General features: G+C 39.2%; 1 protein-coding gene across 1 annotated transcript; it reads right to left on the bottom strand.

Annotated features, from left to right (window-relative positions):
- Positions 1 to 1,211: 1,211 nt before the first annotated feature.
- Positions 1,212 to 8,673, bottom strand: vgll2b (vestigial-like family member 2b). Its single transcript, XM_046856102.1, has 4 exons — positions 8,399 to 8,673; positions 7,769 to 8,069; positions 4,523 to 4,939; positions 1,212 to 1,565 (listed from the first exon to the last, which is right to left on the bottom strand). The coding sequence occupies exons 1-4, from the start codon at positions 8,483 to 8,485 to the stop codon at positions 1,522 to 1,524; spliced, it is 849 nt and encodes a 282-aa protein (XP_046712058.1). The 5' UTR covers positions 8,486 to 8,673; the 3' UTR covers positions 1,212 to 1,521.
- Between the last annotated feature and the right edge of the window lie 2,444 nt (positions 8,674 to 11,117).

Here is an 11,117-nt window from a genome sequence, read left to right as displayed (position 1 = left end):
ATTCTAGATGAATATAGAATAAAAAACAAATGTAGAAAATGAGATACACAATGCAGGCAAAAGTTTGTGGACACCTGACCATAAGATTGGTATGTGGTATATTAAAAGCTCCACTCTTCTGGAAAGATGTTCCACAAGATTTTGTGAAGATTCATTCAGCCACAAGGTTGTGTGTATAACGTCAGGACCTGATGTAGATGAGGATGAGGAGGCCTGGGGTGCAGTCAGCGTTCACATTCATCCCAAAATGTACTCAATGGGTCTTCCAGTCCAACCTATGGAAAGCATATCTTCATGGAGCTGGAACAGGTTTTGGGAGTTCAAGTGAAGGGAAAATGACACGCTACTGCGTCAAAAGACGTCCAATACAATTGTGTGCCTTCAAATTTGTGGTAACGTTTGAGAAAAGAAGCACATATGGCTGGAAAAATCAGGTGTCCCAATACTTTTTTGTTTATAAAGTATATTTATATATGATTCACAATTACTGTGGTATTGCTTATGCATTTTTGACTTCCATTGATATTTATCCTGCATAAAAAATCATGAAAAATATTCCAGGAACATGAAATCATAAATGACTAATGAAAAAAAAAAACATTTAACAGCAAAACAAATAAAATAAAACATGTGAATTCATAGACAGTCAATAATTATACATGAAAAATTGTCCTATACAAACATACATGAATACAAACAAATTCTATATACATAATTTCCCAACTAACACGTCACTATAGGGATAAAGGTTTGTAGACACCTGACCATAGGGTCGGTTTGTGCGTTTTTGGAACATCCCATTCCACATTTAGTCCTCGTTTGCTCTTATAATAAGCCCCACTCTTCTGGGAAGATGTTCCACATGATTTTGTGAGATTCTTTCAGCCACAAGGGTGTTAGTAAAGTCGGGTACTGATATAGAGGAGGAACCGCGTATGACTGAGAAAATCAGGTGTCCCAATACTTTTGTCTGTATAGTGTACTTTAGTGTGAAAGGTCTCTGTATTGTACGTACACGTCTACAAATCACTGGCCTTTCGAATGGAAAAAAAAAATATGACATTCAAATTTAATAACAAATTCAATTAATAGGAAAAAAAAAAACTTGCTTCATCCTTTATTCATTTCACGCTTGTTAATTCTTTCTCAATTCTTTCCATCCTGCATCGCCATTGTGCGCTCTCTCAAGCCTCTCAAGTCAAGTGACCGTCCTTTTTATTAGACCACACACACACACACACACACACGCATTAAAAAAAGAAAGAAAAAACACACACAGAAGAGATTCTGCAAAACGAATATACAGAGAATGGCTGGATTAGAGGGGAAAGACAGATGCACAAAGCTTTGGATCCCTCTCGTTTTCCTTCTGTTGTCTCTCCATCCTCTTTTTATCTCCATGGTGCACAGATGAACCTGGCAAGGCCGAGGGGGTGAGATAGAGAGGAGCTCGGTGACAATGGGGGTCGCTCTTCAGCTCTCCAGAGCTTTAATTGGACGAGTTGATGATCGCGATGGTCGTTAAAACCAGTAGAGCTCCTTCCCTTTCTTATGTGACTGCAGCCCTGGAGCGCAAAGCGGACACGGGGCACAAAAGACAAGACAATAAGGATACAGGAAGACACGGGTCTCCATGGATGCTGGCGACAATGAGCACAAAACACTAGCTCGAGCTGGTTTCAGACCTGTTCTTCATTATGTTCTCGTGGTGGTTAATAGCAAATAAAACGACATCGATGGTAGATGAAATGAGATCAAACATTCAGGTTATAGTCATAATTTAAATAAATGTAATAATAATTTAAATTAATTAAGGGTTTTTAGACCCAAAAAAGGTTCCTGACACTCTAATAATCTTAAATCTGATCATTTCCCAATTTATTACTATTTTTGTTTTTAGATCTAGCTCTAGAACTCATGCTACATCATCTACTATATGGACAAATTGGGGCACCTGACTTTTCAAGCCATCTCCAAACTGATAGCATGGAGTTTGGAGGCACGCAATTGTGTAGTACGATGGCGTTTTAGTGCCACGTTAAAAAATATTTTAAAGAAATGCTAAATTATGAGGATAAAGTCATAGCAAAAGGAGAAAAAGTCGAAATATTTTGCACAAAAAGTCATAGCAGGACGTGAATAAAGTCGTAACTACGAGATTAAAGTCGAAATATTTTGAGAATAAAATTAGTAAAAGCTATACGAGAATAAAATTGTAGCAATAGGAGAATAAAGTCATAGCTATACGAGAATAAAGTCGAAATTACAAGAATATAGTCAAAATTACGAGATAAAGCCATGAGGTTTCGAGAAAAAAGTCGTCGCAGTAAAAGAATAAAGTCAAAATTACGAGAAGTCAAAATATTTTGAAAATCTTCACAGCAAAATGAGAATAAAGTCGAAATTACGAGAATAAAATCAAAATTGAGTATAAAGTCAAAATGTTTGAAAAAGTGGTAATATTTTGAGAAAAAGTCGTAGCAATGCGAGATGGTAATGTGATATTTTGAGAAAAATCACAGAATTGTGAGTAACGTTTCGCCGTTTCACATAAAATGTATTTGGAAAATGTGAATAAATCTTACTTTAAGTTCGGATTTAGCAATAAGGAAATTCTTTGTCTTTTAGTGCATCAGCAATAATAATGATCAAAGAAATCGACCCTGTTGAAGTCGAACACCATCACGCTCGACACTTTTCTCTCGTAATTCCAACTTGATTCTTGTAATGCTCCGACTTTATTCTCAAAATATTACGACTTTATTCTCGTAATTCCAACTTGATTCTCGTACTGCTACGACTTTATTCTAAAAATATTAAGACATTATGCTCGTAATTTCAACTTGATTCTCGTATTGCTACCACTATATTTAGCTAATTTGACTTTATTCTCAAAATATTACGACTTTATTTTCATAATTTCAACTTGATTCTCATACTGCTACGACTTCATTCCTAAAATAAAACTATTCTTGTAATTCCAACTTGATTCTCGTATTGCTACCACTGTATTCTTGCGAGTTTGACTTTATTCTCAAAATATTACGACTCTATTTTCATATTGCTACCACATTAATCTTGTAATCTTAGATTTTGAATCTTTGGATTTATTAGCATGAAATTTTCCCTTTACTTGGACAACAGGACCTGAAAGCTGTTCACCATGACATTACCCCAGCTCCAATAAAATATGCTTCTAATGGTTTGGAGTAGAAGATCTCCTGCTATAGAGCTCCAAACCCTGTTGATTTAATAAATGTGAATGCTGACTGCACCCCAGGAACCTCATCACCTCACCGACATCAGTACCTGACTAACACCCTTGTAGCTGAATGAATCTCCACAAATCTCCATAAAATCTAGTGGAACATCCTCCCAGAAGAGTGGAGGGTATTATAAGGGTAAATGGAGACTAAACATGGAATGGGAGGTTCAAAAAAGAAGCACATCAAAACCTTATTGTCCTAATTGTCTTGCTTCCAGTGACACTAATGGGGATGTAACTGTATATAAAAAAACATTATTCATAATGAACAGATGGGACTTAAAGAGATATAAATATAGATACGAAAACGAGGTGCACCACTCAATCTCTTTTCCACCAATAAAACTGTACAGGGTATCGGACTGCCAAGATCTGACAAGATGCAACAGAAATGTCAGCAACCAAATATCAAACACACAAGACAGCGAAGTGACACGGTGTGAATTTTCCAGCATCCTTAGTAACTGCCTGGTCAGGATTTCTAGTTGAGACCAATAAGTGATAGACACTGTATAGAGAAAAGTCTGTCACCTGACCATGAGATTGTTATGTGCTTCTTTTTGAACATCCCATTCCACATTTAGCGCCCATTTTCTCTTAAAATACCCTCCACCCCTCTGGGAAGATGTTCCACTAAATTTTGTGGAGATTTGTGAACACTCATGCAGCCATAATGGTGTACTAATGTAGCTGAGGAGGTTCCTGGGGTTCAGTCAAGTGTTCACATTCATTCCAAAGGTGGTCAAATGAGTTGCTCTGCAGCACGAGATCTTCCACTCCAACCTATGGAAAGCATATCTTCAGGGAGATGACTTTGTGCACTTTGTGTCATGCTGGAGCAGGTTTGGGTCTCGTAGTTAAAGTAAAGGGATAAGCTCATGTTTCCGCGTCCGAAACCAATAACCTCCACTCTTCTGAAATGATGATGATCCACTAGATTGTGTGAAGATTTGTAAAGATTCATTCAAGCACAAGGGTGTTAGTAAAATCAGGTAACTGAGGTGAGGAGGTCTACAGGTGTTCAATAGGGTTTGGAGCACTATAGGAGGAGATATTTCACTCCAAACCCGTGTAAAGCATATCTTCATGGAACCACCTTTGTGCACTTTGTCATGCTGGAGCAGATTTGGGGAAGAAGCACATATGGCGCATGAAGAAGTCAGGTGTTCCAATACTTTTGCCCATATAGTGTAGCTGAAGTATTCACAAGACAATTCCAGAACCTAATCTCCGAAGCCCAATGTGAACTGCTCTTACCTGGGTCCATATTCAGAGCAAGTGCCATGTCTCCTGGTGGTATCAGTCCAGGCCACGTGGGTGTAGGTTCCAGTTTTGCTACATCATAATGGCCTGGCAGGCTGGGGGGCAAATGGGGTGGCCGGACAGCAGGCATGAGCAGGGGGTTATAATGCGCCTCCAACCCCGGCGCCGAGTAGAGTTCGTGGAGGGACCGCGGGGGTCCATACACCTGACTTTGGGTGTATCCCCAAGAATCAGAGGGGTGCGCGTGAGGATGGGGATGAGGTAAACCGGCATGTAAAGCTTGAGCGTAGGGGTCCACGGAGTACGCCGGTGTCCCTGTTGGGTCACAATGAGGTCTACTGGGAGGTGACAGGTAATTACTGTCCCAGAAGGATGGAGGGAAGTTTCTCCGACTGTTTGGAGATGTTGGTTCTAAACAAAGAGACGGCGACAGAGAAAGAATTTCAGTTTTACCGGAGGGAAAGCCAAAGGTACAGACATGAATCAAAATCATTGGTTCAGTGTTTTTAAATCTGTAATTTTACTTTTACTTAAGTATTATTTGTTTAAAGTATTGCACTTAACTGCATTTTAAACCACATCCGTTACTGAGAAACTGAAAAATAATACAAATGGAAGAAAAAATAATGTCACTAATGTGTAATTTTTTTTTTTTACATTTAATACTTGATTTTATTTTTTGTTTTTTCGCTGCAAAAGTGCAGAATTCACATAGACTCAAGTCATGAACTTTAATGTTTTTCTTTCTTTCTTTAAAGGCGTTCCCTTAATTAAAATCTAGTTTGAGGTTTATATCGAATTGTCTTTTTTTAGATATTTTTATTTATAAAGAAACTCTTTTTTTACTTGAGTAGATTTTTGGACCAGTAACTTTAAATATACTTAAGTAACAAAAGTAAAAATAAAGTAAAGTAATCTTTTACTTGAGTAGAATATTTTATTACTCTTTTCAGATCTGCTGATTTGGATGGCGTATAACAGGAGGTATAACCTCGATATCTGTGCAACATTGCCACATTTTCCAATCCTGACACTGCAAAAAATAAGCGTCTAAATATAAGAAATAAATGCACGATTTAAAAGGATACAGGGTAGAAACAAGTCAAATAATCTGCCAGTGCTGTAAGATAATTACACTTAGTGAGATTTCTTGAAATAAGGAAACATATCTAGGCTTTAAAAAAAAGAACAAAAAAGTCTTAAAATGAAAATTAAAACACTTAACACTTCCAAGCAGTCGATTTAAACTTAAAACTAGCATAAAAAAACAATCATCTTTTTAAACAGGTTGCTTTTCTTCAATTTGTATAAAAAGATCTTAAAACCAGAGCTACTAAAACGAGAGAATTCCTCGTAATTTCAGTATCTCCATCATGATCTAATTCTGTCTTGAAATGACACCGAGCATTTAAACTAAAAACCAGATCACTACTAAAATCAGAATCACACTTACACACAGTCAATTATTTATTTAAATGAAGACTTTCTTGTAACACGCAGTAGTTACAGTGCAAAAAACATGAGCTTCTTCTCAAAATACTGAAACTCATTGCAGAGTAAAACATTATTGAGTGCATTTTGAAAGATATTTCGCAAAAACACGTTCTCATAAAAATAAAAATCGTATAGAGTCTTTTATCATTTGTTATTAGGTTGTAAATAAACACCAATAAATTGGTGTTTTTGTAAATCAAGCATTTGGAATAAATAATACTAACGAACAAGCCTTAAGTGCGATTATCGAGCATTTTTTTATATATTTTTTTTTTACCTTAATCCCAGTTATTACCGCTAAAATAAAAGTCTTAACCAATACAAGGCCTCGAATGATGTCTTTGATGGTAATTAAGGTTAATATGCAGGTACAATATCATTAACTCAAAGCTTTACTAAGTAAGTATCTTCAAACAATCAGAATAATCTTCTGCTCTTGCATAGTATTTTATTCTTAAAATAAGATCCATCCTGATTTTTTTTTAGAAATGTATACACTTTTGTATAAACGAAGCACCAGAATCTCCATAAATCGCTTTATCAGTAAAGTATGGATTTCATTACGAGAACACAGCAGACGGGGGGGTTCAGCCAGGCAGCTGACGGTCAGTAGCATTAGGCTTCTCAATGAAGTCATGCAGGTCACATGATTGCACCTCATTTCTGTCGGGTTGGATCATACGGTGTTGCATGTACCTCAAAAGGATCTTATAATAGATCGGGGGAAACAAACAGAGAGGGATTGCGGTGACGGGGGAACGTGACACCGTCAGACACCACATGAATGCCTGGAAAAAGTAAGAGTGAGGACAGAAGGTAGGAAGTATACCAAAAGTATGGAGAGACAAGGGGTTGTCCTCCTTCTTTACATAGAGCTTGAACTATATAAGGTAGCAGTTTCAATACGGTTGCAATACGGAGCAAGGACAAGGACGTTAAATCACCTCCTGTGATGAAATCTCTCACTCTTAAGTTGAGTACAACCCAACAACCCCCCCCACCATTCCTATATAGCACCTCTCCTCTTCTTTTGCTGCCCCCTCTCTATTCGTGTCTACCAGTTGTTTTCGCTAGCCTCCTGTCAGCCCTTGTAGAATGTCAGGGGGCATTTTATGTTTTTAGCCATTACATTTATATTTAGAATTCTTCCGAAAAAAGACACCGGTGATGTCGTCTGATTCAGAGCAGGGAGCGTCAGCCATAAATCTCAGCGAGGGGATAGCTCGGCCCGACTGAGCTGTTTGAAGCCGATACAGCCTCGAGCCTCGGAGCTTACCACCAAATTTAAACATAGTATCTGTTGGGAGGCAGGAAGTCACATTGAAAGAGTAGAGCGGAGAAGGCAGATGAGAGCGACAGAATCGGTTACGACGGTGGACAATACCATTTCCATGGTCTCTCGAACAGAGAACGAGAGACAATAGCAGTGGTACTGTCGTAATGGCCAATACCCAGGGGTCAAAGAGGGATCAGTGATTGTCCTCCATGCATGAGCGTGTGCACAATTGCACAATTTGGGATTCGGCTCATATGCAAGGAAGGATTTGAGGTCCAGCAGTGCAAACTGGAGAACTGCTGTAATCCTCCAGAATGAAACACGTTCAATAAACGAGTTAAATATACGTTCCTGGACTCCTTTAGCAAACACAGGTGTCTTCAAACCAAAATTTACACAGTTAAGGCCTAAACACAATTCTGTTTGTTAGAAATGTTTGGGAAACATTTATATTTCATCTCAATGCTCACCTGTGCTCGGCTGGTTGGCTCTCCTCTTGCTCTCCATGGCAGTACAGGTGCTGAGAGCTCTGGAGAAGTGCTCGTCCACCACACTGCTGATGTCCCCTTGGTAGTAGGTAAAAAGGACGCATCGAGAGCTCAGGTACTCAGCTTCCCCAACCTGTTTCTCCTTCTGTCCAGCCGATGAGTACGCAGACGAGGACAGACTCCCTGTCACTAGGTTCCCTCCTATAACTGGGACCTCCTCTGATCCAGAGGCGTCCATTAGGTTCCTGTGCCGAGACGCTGGACTGCTGACACGAGTGGGAGTCTGGGAGAGGGTTGAATGGGAGAGAGCCTTTGCCAAACCATGTCGTAATAGCCAAACCCATCAATGTGCATGTGTGCATGACTGACACCTAAGCAGTGCTTTTTTTTTTGTGTTCTGAACGTATAGTATTTTGCACAACACAGAATATGAATGAAACCTATATTGCGCAACAACAAAAAAACAAATGCGTAAAGGCGCAAATCGTGCGCTTTTGGTGGTTTCTATGGTGCGCACTTGGACAAGCAACCTTGTTTAAAAAAACAAAAGAACTATACACGCCAGCGAATTTCCAAATGATTTAGAGTCAGCAGAAGTGCACAAATACTCACCGGGAAATTGCTCAGAAACGCGGCGGCTCCAGGTGCGTGTGGTGCGTAATGACCGTAAAGCGGGCGCATCACGTCCGGGCAACTCATGATAAACGCCGCCCGAGGCGAAAGCTCTGATCTGCCTCTCCTGCCTTCCCTCGATCCCAGGTTTAATCGACTAAACCTGGTAGATCCGTACAGCCTTCCCGGTTTCTCTGCGCCTTTCTTACTTTCTTTCTTTCTTTTTATTTATTTATTTATTTTTTTGCCCTGGCTTCCAGGTGATGCAGTCCGGCTTGAAGACACACAGACTTGGAACCAACCCTCTCCCTTCTTGAGGGATGTCCATCATTTGCTTCTGGCCAATCACAGCCATACAGGGGTGTGTTTTTAAAGAAGAGGTGGGCTTTTAAACAAGGGGGTTCATGCATCTCTGGTCTGCTACACTTAGTTAAAGTCTGTAAGGAGGAACATTCTGCTCACAAACACACATCAGACACCACTATATCAACTACATACCATTCTTATATTGTTAAAGTAAACAGTCCAGAAGGAGACTGTGGAAGCTGCAGTGCTGAACAGGTCATTAGGTCATTGCCCAGACCTAAAAATCAAGCTGGGTTCCTCAATCAATCCATTGCTTAATCACATCTTCTGGGAAGATGTTACACTGGATTTTGCTGATTTTGCACTGGAGTGTGCTTGTTGAGATTTGTGGACATTTCATTTAAGACACAGGGGTGTTAGTAAAGTCAGGTGCTGATGTAGATGAGGTGAGAAGGTCTGGAGTGCAGTCAGTGTTCACATTCTTCTTAAAGGTACTCAATAGGTCTTCCAGTCAAACCGATGGTTTCTTTATAGGTATTGTCATACTGGAACAGGTTGGGTCTCCTAAATTCAAAATGTAATGCTACCGAATCCAAAGACAGTATGTGGAAGAACCGCATATGGATGGAAAAGTCAGATGGCAATACTTTTGTCCATACTGTGTATGTATATATCTTTTTTTCTTTTTAAAGAAGAAGTGGGGAAAAAAGCCAGAACCTTATAATTCCAAGGTCCTGAGTTGCGTCATTCTCCAAAAAAAATCACGTGGGTGTGAAGAACATGTCACCAACCCTGAAAATACCAAGAGCAGAGCAAAGAATTCTTCGGATCCAAACTCACAACCTGCACATTCGCTAGCGTAATGTCAGACATCAGTTTGAGCAAACTTTTTAGTTTTGGATTGCAGACAAAAAAAAAAAAAATCCTGATATTAGAACTACTAAATGGTGGATAATGGTGGACAATTTTCTTTTCCTCTCTGATTTCTACTTAAAGCTCAAATTCAATTGCTTTAAAATAGTTCTATGCATTTGAGAAGTACAGCTACGTGCCAAGTTGTCTGACGAGCATTGAAGAACGTTAAGAGGACGATGCAGAACGTTTGCAGAATTTCAGCCCTTGTTGTTAGGTGAGGCGCTATGTCTCTGATGTGTCTCTGATATTTCTTTATTTTTCATGTGTTTTTGAAGGAAGTTTGAGGATAAATGAGGAAGTGATTTGAACTCAATGTGACCCTTGTGTCATATTTTCTTTCCTGCTGTCATGTAATGAGCAATGTAATGGCGGATGTAAATGCAAATTAAGATTATGCTCATCCAATAAACAGGGAGTTAAATACAAATTGTCATCCAATACCGTAAATGTAAATCAAGTGTGGGCGATCAGCAAATGACACAAACCAGGCAAAACGTAAAACCAAAATGCAAGGAAAATCAAAACAAAGAACAAAGGCAGAGAACCAAGTCAACTAAGCATTTAGTCAGTCTGATCAGTAAATATGTGTAAACGTGGGTTAGGAGTCCAGGGCGGCCATGTTGTCTGATAGGAAATGGATTTGTAGTCCGGTAGTGACCTCAAAGCTACATTGAATTTGGTGGAATTGTTGCATGTGTATAGAATCATCATTATTTAAAGGAGCCCCCTAATCCCAGTCCCTCAGTCCCCAAAGTTTTATCTCTTTTAATTATGTTGGACAATTGTATTTGTTTTGCGTTACTCTTTGAAACCATGCCTCCATTCCTCTATTTGAAGTTTCACCACCAGGATCTACAACAGCCTGAGGAGTGTCTATAAAATAAAGAAACAAAAGGAAGGTCCTTTTTACTTGCCACATGTGCATTACAGCACAAGTTCTTTCTTCGCATATCCCAGTGATGTTAGGAAGCTGGGGTCAGAGCGCAGGGTCAGCCGTGATACAGCTCCCCTGGAGCACAGATGGGACATTGCTCAGGGGCCCCGAGAGTTTGTTTTACCTCCAATGACAATAATAGCATTCTTGCCAGATCTGCGCTTTTTGCTGCGTAAGCAAGTTAAAGGTTTAAAACTTTGTGGTTTTGAACATAAAGAAAAGTTATGTATCACCCTAACAAAAAAAGTTCTGTGAGTTTGAAAATGGCTGGTTTTTGTCGCAATACAATATATTTTTATTATATCTATAGAAAGTCTACTGTTGTGGGAAAAAATATGTTGCATCTGAAAAGTGCAATTAGAGCTTAAAAAGTGATTTTTAAAACCACACTGAATTCAGAACACTGACATTATGTACCATGAGTGTAGCTTGTAACTTATGGTGGCAGTTTTATATCAGTTCTGATTGACCTGTCAGTATATCCCAGTGGGATGTGAGTTTCCTGAGTAGGCAGCCTTGTGATTGCTTGGTATAGTATAGAGTGAGTTGTCCTCCCTCTCTGGC

This window comes from Silurus meridionalis, chromosome 8, assembly GCF_014805685.1.
Source record: "Silurus meridionalis isolate SWU-2019-XX chromosome 8, ASM1480568v1, whole genome shotgun sequence".
In the NCBI taxonomy this organism is placed as follows: Eukaryota; Metazoa; Chordata; class Actinopteri; order Siluriformes; family Siluridae; genus Silurus; species Silurus meridionalis.
The sequence above is the reverse complement of the archived record's forward strand: the minus strand, read 5'-3'. Positions and strand labels throughout refer to the sequence as shown.

Bases quoted from the DNA above. Each gene is read 5' to 3' on its own strand.
- vgll2b (XM_046856102.1), bottom strand. From the start codon at position 8,485: ATGAGTTGCCCGGACGTGATGCGCCCGCTTTACGGTCATTACGCACCA. The intron at 8,070-8,398 runs GTGAGTATTTGT...ACCCTCTCCCAG, and splicing joins CGTTTCTGAGCAATTTCCCG to ACTCCCACTCGTGTCAGCAG. The intron at 1,566-4,522 runs GTAAGAGCAGTT...TTTGCGCTCCAG, and splicing joins TGCTCTGAATATGGACCCAG to GGCTGCAGTCACATAAGAAA.